At 35.9% G+C, this 18,817-nt stretch overlaps 1 protein-coding gene and 1 pseudogene across 10 annotated transcripts in view; one reads left to right on the top strand and one right to left on the bottom strand.

The window, feature by feature from the left end:
- Nucleotides 1–6,533: 6,533 nt before the first annotated feature.
- LOC143653362 (nuclear factor erythroid 2-related factor 3 pseudogene) lies at nucleotides 6,534–7,944 on the top strand (annotated as a pseudogene).
- Nucleotides 7,945–9,529: 1,585 nt separating this feature from the next.
- Nucleotides 9,530–18,817, bottom strand: part of JMJD1C (jumonji domain containing 1C) — a 326,266-nt gene continuing 316,978 nt past the window's right edge. For 4 of the 10 annotated variants that reach the window (XM_077125157.1, XM_077125158.1, XM_077125160.1 and 1 more), the window contains 2 exons: nucleotides 11,434–11,565; nucleotides 9,530–10,983 (listed from right to left, as the gene is read on the bottom strand). In XM_077125157.1, the coding sequence (XP_076981272.1) occupies nucleotides 10,894–10,983; nucleotides 11,434–11,565 (222 nt within the window). In that variant the 3' untranslated portion in view covers nucleotides 9,530–10,893. Of the gene's footprint in view, nucleotides 10,984–11,433; nucleotides 11,566–15,760; nucleotides 18,131–18,817 lie in introns of those variants that run through there. The other 6 variants (XM_077125162.1, XM_077125165.1, XM_077125166.1 and 3 more) reach the window with 3 other exon arrangements.

The raw sequence follows: 18,817 nt of genomic DNA, 5'->3' as shown, positions 1-18,817 counted from the left end.
ATACTGTGAGTGAGCCACTGATGTACCTCATGTATGGAATGTGCACATGTGAAGATTTATCAATAAAAATATTTAAAAAAATAAAAGTAAATAAGGCTTTGTGGAGGCAGCAAGGAGTTAAGTAGAGTGAAAGGGTCACAGGCCAGTTTTCATTCTAAGATCTAACTTTCATTTATTTGAAATACTCAACATCTTGGACATTTTGGAAAGTTTTAGAAAGGTCTTTGTTTTGAACTTCAAAGTAGGCAAATATAGTGCTTGAGTTATTGGTTGGACTCTTGAAACAGATTCATTTGCTGGAAATCTGGCAACTAAATGAATAAGCTCATAACTCAAGGGAGTGATATGGACTTATTTTTGTTTTTTTAAATCCATTTTTGCTTAATTTTTTTGTTTAGTTTATTATTTTGGGGGGGTTCAATTTCTCAGCTCAGTTGAAAAACAGTATTGCATATCATATGTGATGGTAGATCTATTTGTGGGATTATACAACTATTAGAAATATTCCATTTAAATGCTGTGATGACATTCTTATAATATGTTTAAAAAACAGTATAGCAACTTTTATATAATACATAATTTCTCTTCTGTAAAGTGGAAAAATACGTAGAAAATATTTGTGGAAAGCAAATTGATAGCAGCAGTTAACCTCTGGGTGGGGAAATAACGGGCATTCCCCTCCCCCCCCCCCCCATTTTAAATCCTTGCTGGTACTTTAGAAAATAATATACTATTGTGTATTATCTTGATAAATCAGGCAAAAATAGATAAAAATTGTTTTTAAAAACCCTTGAAGTTTTCAAGAAGCAGAAACAGGGTGAGTTTAAATCAGTTAGTGTTATCCCTATCTTTTAACTATCCCCCACACCAAAAGTTCAGTTCAGTTGGTAGTTACTCTGGGCGCACTGAGCACCACAGAAAATGTGTTTAATGCATGGTGTAACACTAAATGGGCTATATGTAAACAACTGACATCAAAATTTCAACAAACTGCTAATGGCTGCAAAGATGGGAATGGGTTACTTAACTGCAAAATGTGGACTCCCAACTGTAGCATGTATACATGAGAGCAGCCTGATGGCCAGCAGCTTGTGCCAACACATTGCTCCTCAAAACTTCCACTAATTAGGGATCAGTAGCAATTTCCCATGACTATGTAATTCCTGGCTCTTATAGGCATTTCTTTTAGAATGCATTTATATTTATCATTTGACTCAATTTAAATGGTCTGAATTGCTACTTTTATTCCTCCTCAGTAAAGGAATGTGAGAAATGATGGCTCAGATTGCAAGTTGACCAATGCAAAAGACGCCAAATTCTTAACTGTCCTAGTATGTTTCCGAAATCCTACAGTGTCATTGCCTTTAGAAAGTTTTGATTCAAAGAACCTTGTACAGTAAGTTCAGCCACTATATAATTGTTTCGAAAATGCAAGCTTTTTCCAATGAAATTACTATGTTAGGAAACAACTTGAGGATAATCTGAATTTTGCAATTGCTTAGGGGCAATTCCATCCGAGGAAAATTTAAGTGAATGCAGAAAATTGCACCTTCTGAATCAAGCCACACAGGAATACATAAAATGGACATATATACACACACCTCAAATATCTACCATATTCTTACATGGCAAGTGCTACAAGCCACACCCATCTACCTTTGGTGTTGCAAATTTTCTGTTTTTTAGATTACTTTCCTTCCATTTCACAACAACTCAATCACAAGCTGCAACCCTTTGATTTCCATTTTCACAAACAAAATTTGAGTCTTTTTCAAGGTAAAGTGCCATATTTATTGAAGTGTTTGCATTTGTTAACCACTTAATGTGTAAAATTGCTACGGTTTTAAAAAAATTTTCTTAAAACGTGTCACTGATGCAGTTTTTGAGTGTCATGCCTTAAGCCCATTTTCCCAATAAGCCCTGTGATTTTTACTGTAGAATTCTGCTTAGTGAGGTGATTTTTAGCAGCTGACTGTAATGGGATTCAATGTCCTTTGCTAAAAGTTTATAGGCTGGCCTTTTCCCTTTATATCTGGTATAAATTTACAAAACAAAATAATAAAAGTTTCTTTTTGACATAATTCTTGTTTCTGCAAGACAAGAGTAAATTCTGTTTTTTTGAAAAATTTGGTTAAGGGTTTTTAAACATGGAGGGGTGGAAGAGCAGATCAGTGGTAGAATTCTCACCTGCCATGCAGGAGACCCGGGTTCAATTCCCTGTCCATGCACTTCCCCAAAAAACAGACAAACAAACAAAAATTCAACAAGTGGTGTTGCAATAATGGGATACTCACATGGAAAAATAATGAAATGTGATCCCACCATACAGCATACAAAAAAAAAAAAAGGAGTTCTTACACTTGTCACACACGGATTACCCATTTCCAAAGAATAAGCATACAAAAGAAATATTTTAGGTTGGCTGTACTTTCAGGTTACTGATTTTAAAAAGCTGTCTCAGGCTATCAGAGTCTCTACATGTTTGCTGTGAATATAATTTGATTGTACTGAAATTAAAGAACATGGAGATAAGACTACACTGCTTTATCTAAGATATATCCTAACCTTGTTTACAGGACTACATCCTTGATAGGGATTTGTCTACTGGAGATTCACCTGTTGTAAAATCAATTACAAGGAGCAGCTTCTTCGCTTCTGCTTCTCCAGAAGAGTGGAAGAGTGAATGTCTTTTAAGCCATTGAAGCTTGGAAGTCTCAAACAGCTGATGAGGCTGGAAGGCCATCTATATGTCTACATTTTGATCTTTCCTAGTTTTCTGTTCTTTGATGTACAAATACTGCCCTCTCTCTGAAACCTTCTCTAACCCCAGATAAAATTTATTAATGCCTTTTCCTGTACTTTGTATACATTTGCTATGAAGAGTTCAGCACAGATAGCACAAATGTGAGGTTCCTGAGGGAGTATCTTTCTTACCATATCATCTGTGCCAAGCACATAAAGGTGCTCAATAAATGCTTTGAATAATTTTTTAAAAACAGTTCTATACTGCAATGACACCCCTGTTTTGTAACTCTCATTCTTCACAAGGCACATGGTTGAGAGCAAGGATCCCTGTATCCCCCTTTACCACGAACTCTTTCTACCTACTAAACCTGCACAGCCCAACAGAACCTGTGAGGAACCAACCACCTTCACTATGCTGGCAGAAGACCAAACTGCCTCTCCTTGGGAAAGGAGTTAATCTCCATCTGATTTTGCATTTCTTTCTCGTTTGTATCTGTTCATTGATGCAGCTAACCAAATTTTTCAACTGTCAAATTTGGGGTCAAAGACTAAGTGGGGTGGGATATGGTAAGCAGCATCAGACTTTAAAAGGTAAATCCTCTAGCCTTAGCTGCAGCTGGTTGACTCATTTACAGAAAGCTCAATAAGAACACTTGAAGTCAGCTGTGAAAAACAACTGAGCCAAGAAAGGGAACTCAAAATTTGTATGCAGCCAGTGGTCCGGAGCCTGCCAACATTTCATTTTTGTTTTAAAGTCAACTTAATTTTCATTAAAAGTGTCAGATTGATAGCTGTAGGAGCCAAAGTACTTTGTTATCTACTTAGTTATAGTACCTTCCATATTGTTTCAAGGAAACTATCCAGTCAATGTACCCAAGGATGACATAACTATTGCAGTTTGGAAAGGTCTGAGTTTGAACCTTAATGACAAGCCTGGTGGCCTATAGCTTTGTATCTTGGCTGATATGCCATACCACAGAGTTCATAGTGTACTGAATTGTTGTAGAATGGTAACCAAATCATAATTTTATTTTTCCTCATAGGTAATGTTTCCTAGGCTATTCAAGCAAATACCATGAAATGGGTTGGATTAAACAAGAGGAATTTATCAGCTTACGGTTTTGAGGCTGAAAGAAAAGTTCAAATCAAGGCATCAAGAGGATGCTTTCTCCTCAAAGACTGGTGTTCTGGGGCTGGCCGCAGGCGATCTTTGATCCTTAGCTTGTCACATGGCAAGGCACAAGGCTGTCTTCTGGTCTCCCCCTTCTCTTCTGAATATGTCCAGCTTTTGACTGTTCCACCTGTGGCTTTCTCTCTAAATTTCATACCATTTATAAAGGATTTCAGGAATATTAAAACCCATGCTGAGTGTGGTGAACCACATCTTCTTAACCAAAATGACCTCATCAGAAGGTCCTACTTGCAATGGATTCATACTCATAGGAATGAATTAAATTTAAGAAAATGTTTTTCTGGAGTACCTACAACTTCAAACCACCACCATAGCTAACAATCTGGCCTAGGAAAGCATCTTTGATAGTCATCTAGAAAGAGCACATGCTAAATCTCTATCTCTACCTCTATATAATACATACAGCACATACACCAAGGGTGTAGGACAGCACTGCTCTTCTGAAGCCCATTGACCAAAGGGAAGTAACAGGAAATCGGACAATGCTTTGTATTGGTGTTATGTTCCCAAAATGCACAGCATAAATGGATCTGGATATATGCAATTCATTAATTGGGAAAGGGAATTCATATTCAGGTCCAAACAAAATTCTTTATAGATTAAAATGGGAGGGACCTGACAGCACAAGTTTCCCTTTATCAAGTCTCCTTGAACTCTTCTCAATTATTTTACATATCTAAGATAATATTTAGCACACCACTGTCTATTGGAAACTAACATATTCTGTTATTCTCATACAGAAGAAGCATCTGAGCCCGTCAAAAGGATAGAGAAAACAAGGTAATGGCAAGAGGAATTACTACATCAGGGATCTGATCAGTACTACAACTCTCAAGCCTTCTGAAAATCTACAGATGTGCTCCATAATACTATGTTCCTTTTTCTCTACCCTAGATTTACCAGAATTAGGCCATTAGTATGTAACTCAGTGGCTAAAAGACCAGAGATAGAATTCTCTTATTAGGTTGGTTTCCTTTGAAATAAGCCACATTGGCTTGACTCAATTCTTCTTAGCTTCAGCTAATCTGAAGGTGGTGTAGTGTGGTTAAAAGGCAGTTCAAATGACAGCAAGAGAAGCAAAAAGGCTTTTTGGAGAAAATCACCAAAGACTTTGTACTCTAGACAGGCTTTAGGGAACCAGCAAGGGTTAGGCTAGTTTACTCCAGAATCAATGCCATGGCTTTAAATTAATTTCATGTTAAAATTAAATCAATTGTAACGCATGAAAGCATTAGGCAAAAAAAGTACCATTTAATGAGTTGAGTCATACTTGGGGATAAGTATTAAAAAGCAAAGAAAAAAAAAAAAAAAGGAAAAAGTGACCACAATAAAAGAAGGCTCACAAAATCATTTGAAATATTCCTCAGCTCAAGTTTTTTTCTATACAAGAAATTATCAAGCATCCCACTAACCCTTGTGACCAGGGGTGTGGGCAACTCATGTGATCTGTTAACTGCTCACATCCTAGATGAACCTTGCGTAGAACGGAAGGTGGCATAACAGCCTACATGGAGCTAAAAGATGGTGGACATCAGCAAAATCAAAATAAAAACCCACAGCCAATTTGCAAGGTGTTACAATGTGGGGTACTCCTTTTTTGTCTCTTAAGATGTGTGAATTGTTTTCAGATGAAAAAGAAAGGCTGTCCCCTCAGTATCCTGCAGAGGTCAGTGGAGGGCTACATGTTTCCACGAACAGGGGTGGGAATATATGAGTTTCAAGCAAACAACTGTTAATAGCAGTTAGCTGTTAAATCCCAAACTCCAAATTAAAGCAACTTGTTCAAGTCACATAGTAAGTAGCAGAACTCATCATATTCGAACCCAAGCCCTACGGGCTCTCCTCTGACACCTGCTTCCCACTCCTCTTCCCACACCCGTAACTAATAACTACATGGCGTTACCTATGCTGTAAAAAAAATCACTTGAACTGTTTGATACATATTTGTAATCATAGGATCATAGGTTTTTAAATTCTAAATTTTAGTTTTTGTCAGTTAAATGCGCCCATAAAATAACCAATGTAGAATTACCTGTATTTCCTTTTTACCTAAGATAAGGTATCTTAAAAGTTGAGGTACTTATTTGTAATTACTCATAAAACTGGAAAAAACAAACAAAGCTCATAAGAGTAACAGACAAGTGGGCAACGTCCCAAGGAAGAACATTTTATCACAAAGTAATGAAGTACATGAAGACGTGTTGGTCAGACAGCAAGGGCATGTTGCACCTCAACATCCTGCTGAGTTTGATGGGACTTGAACTTCTAATCTGCTGCTCCTAGACTGTCCAAAGAGCTCTGCTTATGCGTTTAGCCCTTTCCCAGCTTCAGGGGAGGGTGGAGGTGCATGTGCTTCCTGCAGCCCCAAGGCCCTGGAGCCAAACCTGCAGAGTCATTCGAGGGTCAGCTGCTACAATAGGTGCACACACTGGGGGTTCCCTTCATCCCCACACGCAGGTGGATGCATGGCTGGTGCACCGTGTGGTAGTTAGGGTGTGGGAATGGGGTGGGAGGGCCATGCAGCTTAGAGGGGCACCTTGGCTGCTGGGGAGGAGAATGCAACCAGACGAAACGATGCTAAGTGCCAGACGAAGTGATGGAGGTACTGAGAGAGGGCTGAGAAGTTGTGGATGAGTTGCCAGCATGAAGAAAATGAGCTAAACCCGACTGAGAGAAAAGACCTGAATATAGAAATGAGACATCTAAATGGAAGACAATCTTCCTCTCTGGAAGACTTATTTCAGTTGCTTTCATCACAGCCTGAAAATTCACTGGAAGGAATCTTACTGGGAGGAATTCTTTACATCATAATGCAGGCTTTAAGTCACGACATGAGTCTTCATGAGGCCATGTTGCTGTGTCCCAGTATTGAGACCCAGTACAAGGACTTCACAGGCACAAGAACTTTTTCTGCAAATTCTTGCATCAATCTTGAATAAGAACCCTCCCCGGAACTAATTTAACTGGCTTTCTTCCACCTGTTAACAATCAGATGTGGACTAGAACCAACATCTATATGACCTAGAGAATAAATTCAGTATCTTTGGACTTGGAAAGTTTTTATCCAGCATAAGTTTATCAGCTTTTGGAAGAAACAGATTCGGATTCTGAGCTCTCCTTAGCCCCTCTGTCACCAATTATATAATTCCTGTCACTGTATGTGGTGAAGGTGCTATAGGTTATACTAGACCTCGAATCTCTTTTCCATCGACTTTGGAGCTGTAGGAGGTTGCTTACCCAGAGCCTGGTCAGCTTTGCCACATGAATCAGAGTGGGTCTGGTTTATAGGGAGAATTTGCATTTCAACACATATTTCATAATCAGTTTTTACCTATAGCCAATTGTACTGGAATTCACTTCTAGAATCTCTTCTATGGCCTGGGATGTCCCAGAATATAAGGAATAGGTATCTTGACATAGAAAGAAACTTGAGCTGTGATAAACAGTGTGCCTAGAACCACGTATTCCTTTTTCTATAGATGAAACTGTCCACATGCTGTTGATTTATGATAAACAGGTACTATGAGATAGACTCACTCATCTGTGATATCAGAAGAGGGAAAAATAAATTAGCAACTCAGAACTACCATAAGCACAAATTAGATATAATTTTGAATCTAAAAGATGGTGTATGTAATTTGCAAGCAAAAAGGGACACCCTTGAGAGAGAGCACTGTGTAACAAGGCTAGTTACATAATGAAAAAGAAACTGCATGACTTATGTTTTCAGTAGGTTAACAGATGACCAGTGTAGGCCAGCCAATCCAAACCAAATGGTCTCTTTTTTTTTTTGGCATGGGCAGGCACTGGGAATCAAACCCAGGTCTCTGGCATGGCAGGTGAGATTAAAGTGTTTTGATTGTACTCAAGGAACTGGTGACCTCAGGCCACAAAATGGAAAACCAAAAAGGAAAGAGAAAAAGTTTAAGAAGAAATTTAAGATGGACTCCCATTACGTAGCAGGTATTCTGAAACTGGTGATATCTGGATCACAAATCATTGAATGAATTCAAACTTAGCTCTTATGACTGGAGTTTCATGTACAAAATATGTAACTGTGTATGGCATAATATGAGTTTTTCCTTTTTTATTTCTTTTGCTGGAGATACAAAATTCAAAAAAATGATCATGGTGATGAATGCACAACTATGTGATATTGTGAGCCATTGATAACCATGTCAAGAATGTTTGTATGTTTACAGTAAAATATTGAAAAATTTTTCAAAAATATATATATAATTAAGGGTCACATCTGCAAGTGCTGCTGCTAAAATCACCCAGTTAATGCTACAGTTTGAGATCAGACTTCTGGGAAGTTTGGGGAAGCCACAGCGCTTTTCACAAAGTACTCAAAGAACAGTCTGTGCATGATTCATAAATGGTATGTTCAAAGAATAGGGTAACATCTAAGAACCTGGTGTCATTATCCAATTACACTGCTAGCCATTTTTATAGTAAGATAGTCTCTTTAAAATGAGCAAAACTGCGCATCTAAATTTTAAGATGTAATGTTTTATGTCTTAACATTTTCATCTCGTGATAGCACTGAAGTATAGTGATAGCTTTTAAAATGATAGATTATGGATACTTAATTTATAACTTTTTCTTTAGAAATAAATTTTATATTTGAATTTATAAAAAGTAATTTTCTCCATTTTATACAGCTATTCTAAGCAAATTTACCTTTCATAGTTTCCTTCTAAAATACCCACATTCAGGAATGTAGTAAGGTGAAAATCTAGCACATGGAGCAGCATGTTATGATCATTTTAGAAATTTATACAAACTGAAGAGACTCAAGGGAAACTGAGGCAAATATAAATAGTGCCAAACTGATACAAAAACAAAAACTAAATACATAGTCAAGGTCTAAGCTAAGGTGTTAAAAAGTATCATGGTAGTAAACAGGGCTTTAATGCCTGGGGCTGAGAGACCTCAGAAGTCTTAAGTGTAGGTCACATGCCTTACTCCTGAACCTAGACATAAAGGAGCTACCAAGATACAGGGAAACAGAACTTCTTTATGAAATGGGAACTAGAAAAATTTTATTCATCAGGTCAGGAAGCAGCGAGGAAACTGCCAAATATGGCCACCTCAAACAGCATAAAAAATGGGCCCAAAATGGCCACTGCACATTGACACTACCTTAATGATTTCCTCCAAAGAAAGAAAAGTTAGCACTATAAAACCCCTAGTGTCTCTAGCTTCAGTATAGCCAGCCAGTAGGGATGTTTCCACATCCTAAAATGTTGAGGTTTCACCAAAAAGCCCACAAAGCTAACTGAAAAAACATTAAAAAGCCAGACAAGGAAATAAACTGCAAGTGTAGCAAAGAGCAGATGAACATACAAGATTTTACAACCCAAGTAGAAATACTAGAAAAACTTGAAAGATTTTTTAAGTGTTTAAAATGAGCAAAAAGACAATAAGAAAAAAAGACCTGAAAATGAGTTAAATAGGAATTAATCCTAGAAATATGATAATTGGAATAAAAATTCAATGAATTTATCAGAACAGTAAACAGGATATTGAATTTTCTGAAGATAACTATAAACAAACCAATGAGACTGCCAAATTTTGAAAACAAATATTGCCATTTAAAAAAACCACAAGATTAACATATATGCTGTTAGTATACTAATTTTTAATTTCCAAATTATCAGAATCAAGGCCAGGTATTTCTGCAGTAAGAATCAGGTACTTTTCTTATAATGTAGAATATAACAAGTCATAAAAGTATTATTTGGGGTTACAGAAATGCAGTGTTTTATTCAATCTTAATGTTTTATAAGAATGAACTTTTTTCCCATTTCATATTGGTCCTAGGCACTTTTCAGAAACCTAGATTTTGCCAGCAAATACTTCTGGTTTGTAAAAATTTATTTTTAATAATCACGTGTTTTAATTAATAATTGTTTGTTTGAATAATCTGTCCACAAGTTGCATGTCTGCAAGGAAATCTTTCAGGTATCTACTTGGACAGCTCAAGGGCACAATATAGCAAAAATTATTTCATGACAAAATATAAAGTAAAATTGCAATAAAAAAAAAGATAATGATGGCTATGCCTTCATGAAAAAGAAACCCCCAGTAGTACACACGTCAAAAGAGGGAGAACTCTGGAAAAACCAACTTTTGATAAAGTCTTTTTAATGTAAAATGTAAAACCCCTTCAACTTTAATGTACAAAGCCATATGTAACACTTGCACTTTAACAAATAAAAGCAAGCCAATGTTTTAAAAAAATACATCATTAAATGTATATATGTATATATTTACATAACATATTAAGTTTAATATTTAGCTTTAAAAGTTCACATAAATTTTTACCAAAATGAGACAATTTTAAATAAATTACACCTTTTGAAAATGTTTAATTGTACAGTGAATAGCTTCAACAAAATATTGAAGTGTCTGTATTTAGTATCTACTTTATATACTTTGTATTTTACAAATTTTACAATTATTTGGCAGTAATTTTCTGATTATGACATGACTTGCTGTGCGATTCAGCAATTTCCCAAATGCAGGCAATAGCTGGTGTTGTGTCCTATTCTCACAGTAACTGTCTCAATGTAGTGAAAAATATCAGTTATTTTAGCAAACTGTACAAGATTGCATTTACACGTGATCAACAATATAGCATAGAATTTTGTATTTTTTCCAAAAATAAATACATCATTTAAATCTGGCATTTTCACAAACTTCATATACACTATAATACAAAAACAGCTATGAAGTGCTGCTTTTTAAATTTAGCTTGTTTTAATAACTAACATTGAATAACAGGAGCTGTGACATATGCTATGCTGCTGCAGTGTCAGTAACAAGTAATTACTACAAGGGAATTTCTTGGCACTGATGGTTTTATGGAGTTTACTTAAGTCATATATATCATTGTTCAAGGGTAAGTGAATCCAAGATCAACAGCCTAAAACCATCAAACTGGACTATACTTAATTTTCTTCCATATCCTCTGTTTCATCCTCATGTATCTTCAAAGCTCTCACCATCTCCTTGACTGCATGATACAAGATATTTTTGACCTGAAAGAGATGGTGGTATTGCTAATCACTTCAGCTGGAGAAAAATTAACAAATGAAAATTGCATGGGTTAACACAGATAAAATACAATTTAATGGAAGCCAAAGAAAGACAAATTTAAGAAAAAAATGTCAAAGCTTTCAAATGTTGTTAAATCAAAACTTAAAATAAAGGCCGCTAAGAGACATACAATTACATGAGGTTGGTGTTAAACTCTGGCTGTCATCCTAATGTGACAAACCAGGAGATGGCCAGCTAGACTTTGATGATTGTTTCATATTTCTGAATATAAAAAACATGCACGGGCACTGCACTGAGGGCTCAGTGGCAGAATTCTTGCCTGTTGTGCCAGAGACCCGGGTTCGATTCCCGAAGCCTGCTGATGCAGGGGGATAAACAAAACAAGACAAAAACCTGCAGAACACAATCTAGTTAGAAAATTCATCTCTTACCTGTAATTTATCATCATAATTGATCTCTTCCTTCAAAAGTCTCAGCTCCTGTGTTAAGTGAAATGATTGTACAAGATGTTCTGGAGACACAAAATCTTCAGTTACCTGAATACAACTGTGAAAATTCTGCACCTATCCCCAGAAGAAAAATATAAATATAAATTTTAGAGGTTGGGAGCAAGAAAAGCAAAGTTGCCTAAAAACAATAAAGGGAAGGAACGCTTCCCCCAGAGAAGGTATTTCTTCAAAACATAACTGGGATACGGATGACTGTGGGATGGTAAAAACCTTGTGTCCATTGCTCATTTTATCCAGGGTATGAACAGATGAGTAAACAAATATGGATAAAAAATAAATAATAGGGGGAACAAAGGGTAAAATAAATTGGGTAGATGGAAATACTAGTGGTCAATGACAGAGAGGGAAGGGATATGGGTTGTACGAGTTTTTCCTTTTTTCTCTTTGTTTTTCTGGAGTGATGAAAATGTTCTAAAAAATGATCATGGTGAAGAATACACAACTATGTGATGATATTGTGAGCCATTGATCGTACACCTGGAATGTATGTGTGTGAAGATTTATCAATAAAAATATTTAAAAATAATTTCAAAGGAGACCACCACACTTCATTAAAAGTTGCATTACTGAAAAGCTTAATGTAAAACGACTTTGTAAATGGAATACTTCTAAATGATGAAAATAACTTTTCCATTCAGGAATCTTTTGAGGAGGCTAATAACTTGATCCTATATTATCAATTCTGTCAAGGATGTTAATGTGTTACTCAAATACAAAGGCTAACTGGAAAGGATCAATTTTACCAATGCAATCAATCTAAAGAATATATCTAGTTGTTGATCTTTTTGGCTTTCAGCATTGTGGTCACTTCACTGACCTTTATACTAGAAGGCCAATTAGTTTGATTATTTGTGAGGAGCTGGGATGAAACTATAGTTCAACCCAAACCTAGTTTTAGAACCATCCTAGAATTTTTGTTATTTGTGTTTTTCTTTCTTTTGTGACTTGCTTTCCAAATTAACCAATTAAATACACCTTTCAATCTTCTGTGGCAACAGTACACTGTTTTTCAACAATTTTCTCTCTTCTGCCTGAAGGGTTTTCACAAGGAGCTACTCAATAGTTTTATCTATTATTTGTTCACCACGTACAAACTAATTCCATACTTCACTATTTCTAATAGAACTGCTTTCCATGAATAATGTTCATGGAAACATTATTCCATGATGACAGCTAATCTAATCTAGGTTCTTGTGATGTTTCTAGATGGCCTTCTAGTGATATCAAAAAAATGCCAAAGAATCCCTGGGAAAGGAGAAATAACTGAAAAACTATGAATTTAAATTTATTCTAATTTTTTAAAGTATGCAAAATTAATTGGGTGGAGTGAGATGACCGAGACAGTAAGTAGGAATGGAGAGTATTGAAAAATCTAATTGATGATCAGGTGATGAAATTCAAAATGGAGCTGTGCCAGTTTGAATCTGTTGTGTATCCCAGAAAAGCCATTTTCTTTAATCCTCATTCAATACTGCTGGGTAGAAGAACTTTTTGATTTTTTCCATGGAGATATGTCTCCACCCATTCAAAGTGGGGTTGCTTACTGGAGCCCTTTAATAGGGAACCATTTTGGAAAAAGCTTAAGAGCCACCAGAACCAGAGAGCCCACACAGCCACAGACCTTTGGAGATGAAGAAGGAAAACAACCCTGGGGGAGCTACATGAAACAAGAAGCCCAGAGAGAAAGCTAGCAGATGTCACCATGTGCCCTCCTAGCTGAGAGAGAAACCCCGAATTTCACTGGCCTTTCTTGAGTGAAGGTAACCTCTTGTTAGTGCCTAATTTGGACATTTTCACGGCCTTAGAACTGGAAACTTGCAACTTAATAAATTCCCCTTTTAAAAAAACCATTCTGGGGGTAGAAAAAAAGAAAGCTGTTCTGTTTCTGGCATATCACATTTCAGGAGCTTTCAAAACTGGAACAGGGACTGAATTCTTCTGGGCATAATAACCACCTGAAGAGCTGCTGAAGTCTTTAGAGTTCCTCAACTCAACACTGTGCCTCTATAGATAAAACTCAGTCATGGTTTATCAACAAAACATTCTTAAGTCTGTAGTTCTAGAATAGTTTTTACACTATAAAGAGGGCTAGTGGCTATGATGATAACCCTCAGTTTTCGAAGATATGCATGTGAACTCCCATGCAGACACAGTCTAGGTTCCTCCAGTTTGGCTTCTGGAAATGCTGTTGACAGAATGCTGCTTCATCCGTAGTACTGCTGGCCTGTCATGCAATATCACCTGGGTGAAACATTTTTTCAAAGGTGCCTTGGGAGAGCTTCCTAAGGTAGGGTTCTTAGATTCCTGGGAAGTTGGTTAGGAATGTAAATTTTCAGGCCTCTCCCCAGACCTACTCAAGGAGAAACTCTTGAATTTTAATAATCTGTGTTTAAACAAATCTTCCAGGAATTCTGATGTTAAAGCTTAAGAACCATTGACTGAGAGTTTGGAATATCTTAAAGACCACTTGAGGTATACTGAAAGTGTTAAAGCCATCAATAAACAGTTTTCACAACCTCTAAGAGTTAAACAGATTGTAAATAATAATGTTTTTCAAATCTAAGTTAAGATTGTGAGGTTATCACTTCTTTTGAAATCTCTCTCAAAACCACATTACCTCACCACTGCTACACAAGAACAACAAATACTCTCAACAGGAAACAAAGAACAGTGTGTCATCACACAATATAAAAGAAGCAAGGTAGAAATCCGTTTCTATAATTGGCAATTTCTATGCCAAAATATGCAGCAGAGAAGTTAAGGTTTTGTCTTTGCCTGATCAGAGCTCAGAATAGAATGTGCCAATCTAGGTCACGCATGCTGCCCCAGTCTATTTATGTACAACATCATTTATTACAGAAGAAATGTGCTTTCTAAAAACTACGCAAATTTCCAACATATATCAAAAGAAAATACTTTATGTAAATATGTGTAAAGCCATAAATGGCAGAGACCAATCTTATGTGAACATTCTGAAGTAGCAGAGAAGCCACATTTAGAAGGGGTAAAATTTACATATATTTGTAAAAAGAGCACAATGTACATAAATTATGGAGAGTCCTAACTTTTTTTCATCTACACTTGTGCAAAAATTTGTTATAAATAAGAACATATGTTTAGGCCTTTGAGGAAACAGCCTTCAAATATTTATGTTAAGTGCATTAGTCTAAGCATGAGGAGAGAACAATAAAAAAAAGAAATCCCTGACATCAAAGATTACCTCCCAGTGGAGATTAAAGGGCAAAAAAAGTACTAAGTAAATTACAAAGCCTGCTAGAAGGTGATGACTACAGTGGAGGAAAATAGAGCAGAGGAGAAGAAAGGGAGTTTGGGGGACACAATTTGCACTCAAACTAGGATGGTTATTGGTTACGGAAGATCTCACTCAGGTGACATTTGAGCAAAGCCTTATAGAATGTCAAAATGCAAGCTAATAAAACATATGGGAGGAAAAAGAATCCAGGCAAAAGATGAATAAGTACAAAGATCCTCAGGTGGGAGCACACTTGGCATAAACAGAAAAGAGGGCAGCATGAAAAGTGGAGAATACTGGGAAATGATGGCAGAGAGCCATGGGGATGGAAGGTGGTATGCAGAGCACCGGAGGGTGCAGATTGTTTAGATAAGTGAACCAATTCAGCTCTAATTTTACAGGATCATTCTGCCTCTATTTTGCTAAAAGATTCCCCCCCCCCCCCAAAAAAGCAGAAGACATATGAAATCTACACAGAGTGGTTGCCTAATGTAGGAGAGGAATTGGGAACAAAGGTGAGAAAGAGACTGATTTTTCACTGCGTACGCTTTCATATGGTTTGAGGCTTTTATTAGATGAATGTGGGGTTTTTTTTCTTACTTTATTATTGTTTCTATGAATATGCTATATTTTGAAAAGAAAAAGCTATTTTGAGAAATCTTTTCAACAAACAGTAAGTACAGGGAACAACTACATGACCACATGCAAAAAATTAATCATGATCTATAATTTGCATTATATATAAAAAAAATAACTGAAAATGGATTATAGACCTAAATATAAAACCAAATGATGACAAAGCTTCTAGAATAAAATGGAGGAACAAATCTTGGTGACTTTGGATTAGGTAAATTATTTCATAGATACAATAATAAAAGTTGATATTTTTATAAAAGAATAATCCTGATCAATTAATTTGATCAATTAGTTAATTTGATTTCATCAAAATTAAAAAAACTTCTGTTCTTTGAAAGATGTCATTAAAAGAATGGAAAGAGAAGCCACAGATTAAGAGAATATATCTCAAAACACATATCAAATAAATGACTGATATTTAGAAAAGATTAGAACACTCAAAAACTCAATTAAGAAAAACCCAATAAAAAAAGATAAAATATTTGAACACATTTCACCAAAGCAGATAGATTCACAGATGGTAAATAAGCAGTTGAAAAGATGTTCAACATTTAGTCATTAAGAAAATTTAAGTTCAAACCACAATGAGATACCACTACAAACCTATTAGAATGTCTTGAAAACAAAATAAAGCTGACATACCAAGCGCTATCTATGAAGTAGAGAAACTGGAATTCCGAGACATTCCTTTGGAGAATGGAAAATGGTATAACCACTTTGGAAAACAGAATGGCAGTTTTTAAAATAAAGTTAATCATACATCTATCATGTGACACAGGGGTATGTACCACTACTCAGTTTTTACTCAATTGAGATGAAAACCTACATTGACCCAAAAACCTGTATGTAAATGTTTATAGTGGCTTTATTTCTAATTGCCCCAAACTGGAAATAATCCAAATGTTCTTCTATTGGTGATGGATAAACAAACTGTAGTATGTTCATACAACAGACAACTGATCAGCAATAAAAATAAACCAATAACTGATAAAAACAACACAGTATCAATAAATCTCAAATACAATCTGTCAAATGAAAAAAAGCGAGATGCAAGAGGTTAACATAATGGATGATTCCATTGATAAGATATTCTCAGAACTATAGGGACAGAAAACAGTAAGTGGTTGCAGGGACTTTGGGTGAAGGAGAAACTGACTACAAAGAAGCATTAGGGAATTTTTTTTGAGTGATGGAAACATTCTACATTTTTTGACTGTTGTTACATTACATATTCATTTGTTAAAACTTAAGAGAACTATACACTAAAGAGGGTGAACTTTACAGTACATACTTTGTATCTCAATTTAAATAAGAATATGATTGTACTATATGGCTTAACTTCAAGAAAATCTGTAAGGCGACATTGACTGAGGAATGGAAGGGGAAACTGGTATATATATACATGAACAGACTACTGGGTGGCTCCAAGAAGGAATGAAGTCGTTAGGCATGCATAGGTGAATGAATCTTGAGGACAGTATGTAGAATGAAGGAAGTCAGAAACTAAAGACAAATATTATCATGCCTCATTAATATGGACTAACTATAATATACAAACTTGGAGGATTGAAATTGAGAGCATAGGTTTAAAGGTTAAGGCCTATTGTAAAGTTTCCTGGACTGTAAGCTCTTACAGCAGTCACATCTATTTCTAGAGTTCTAACTTATTTTTAAACTCTGAGATGCTGAACTCTTTGTATATAACCTGGTCATTCCCTGGAACATGAAGTATTTGCATGACACCTGAGACTCAGGATTAGAATTCTAAAGCTATGGAAATCAGCATTACCCCATATAGGAACTCTTAAAAACGTTGAAAAAGTGATCAGTCTTCAATTAGAGATATGAATGAAGTTGATCTGGACACGACTAAAGTAAAGAATACAGAGTAAACAATGATATGGTCTATATTTTCAAACTTCAACTTCTGTGTGAGAACAAAGAAAGAGATGTTTACTTGGTACAAAATTTTTATTTTTGGTAGCGCACCATCTAATTTAACTTGTATAATCCGTTTATTTCAGCACCATAATTACATGTGATCTTGAATAGGGATTTAGGTGTTGGTTTGTACAGGTTAGTTTCATACCCTGGTACATCCCAGAGTAATTTGGGCAGAGAATTAAAAAAGTATTTGCAAAGTCCCCTTGGAGGACAGGAGAGAAAGGATTAAATGTTAAACTTTCCCACCTGGGGAATTCCTGATATTCTCGCAAGCTTTGGGATTAACCGATTTAATAGGACGAGCCGTAAATCTTGGGGCTTTCCCCTATGAAACTTATTTCTGCCAAGGAGCAGGTAAGCCTACTTATAATTATGCCTAAGAACCACTCCCAGAGAACTTCTTTTGTTGCTGAGCTGTGCTCTCTCTCACAAAGCCATCTCAGCAGGTGAACTCACTGTCCTTTCCCAGTGGAAAAGTCATGGGACATGACTCTGGGGAATGAGCTGGGATTGACAAAGCCTTCTTGATTAAAATGGGAAAGGGAGAAGTGAGACAGAATAAAGTTTCTGTGTCTGACAGACTTCAAATAGAGTTGAGAGGTTGGTTATTCTGGAGGTTATTCTTATGCATTATACAGATTTCCCTTTCAGTTTTTAGTGTATTAGAATAGCTGGAAGAAAATACCTGAAACTGTTGAACCATGTTCAGTAGCCAGTGTGACCATGTAATCGTGAAAACCTTGTGTCTGACGCTCCCTTTATCCAGGGTTTGAACAAATGAGTAAACTAATAAGGACAAAAATAAATAAATAACAGAGAGGGATAAGGGGTTTAAAAAAAGGGTAGATTGCAATACTAGTAGTCAATGAGAGGAAGGGGTAAGGGGTATGGGGTATATGCTTTTTTTTTGTTTGCTTGTTTTTACTTTTCATTTCTTTTTCTGGAGTTATGCAAATGTTCTAAAAACGATCATGGTGATGAATACACAACTATGTGATGATAATATGAACCACTGATTTTATACTTTGGATGGACTTATGGTGTGTGAAGATATCTCAAAAAAAAGTATTTAAAAAGAAAACAGAAAATAAAATCTGATATTGGAGAAGCTGAATACCTGAATAAGGACTTAAATCAAAGTGTATTCTATTGCCAAACAATTATTTATAAAAGGATTTCCTTTAAAATGGACGACTCCTTGAGGCTGTTTACATTTAAATACAGATAAGTTATCTCCTGGGAAGGCAAAGAAATGGTTATTTGGGATGAATCCCAATTAAACATGAATCATAAATAATACATCTCTCATCATAACATTCTATAAGGCTTTGCTCAAATGCCTCAAATGTGTGGTCTTCTCTAACCACTCTAGCTTAAAAGTACAAATTATGTCACCTAAATTTGCTGCCTTCTCTACTCTATTTTCCTCCATTGCAGTCACCACCTTCTGATATGTTTTGTAATCCAATCATA

Source organism: Tamandua tetradactyla, chromosome 13 (assembly GCF_023851605.1).
Source record: "Tamandua tetradactyla isolate mTamTet1 chromosome 13, mTamTet1.pri, whole genome shotgun sequence".
NCBI classification, from domain to species: domain Eukaryota; kingdom Metazoa; phylum Chordata; class Mammalia; order Pilosa; family Myrmecophagidae; genus Tamandua; species Tamandua tetradactyla.
The sequence above is the reverse complement of the archived record's forward strand: the minus strand, read 5'-3'. Positions and strand labels throughout refer to the sequence as shown.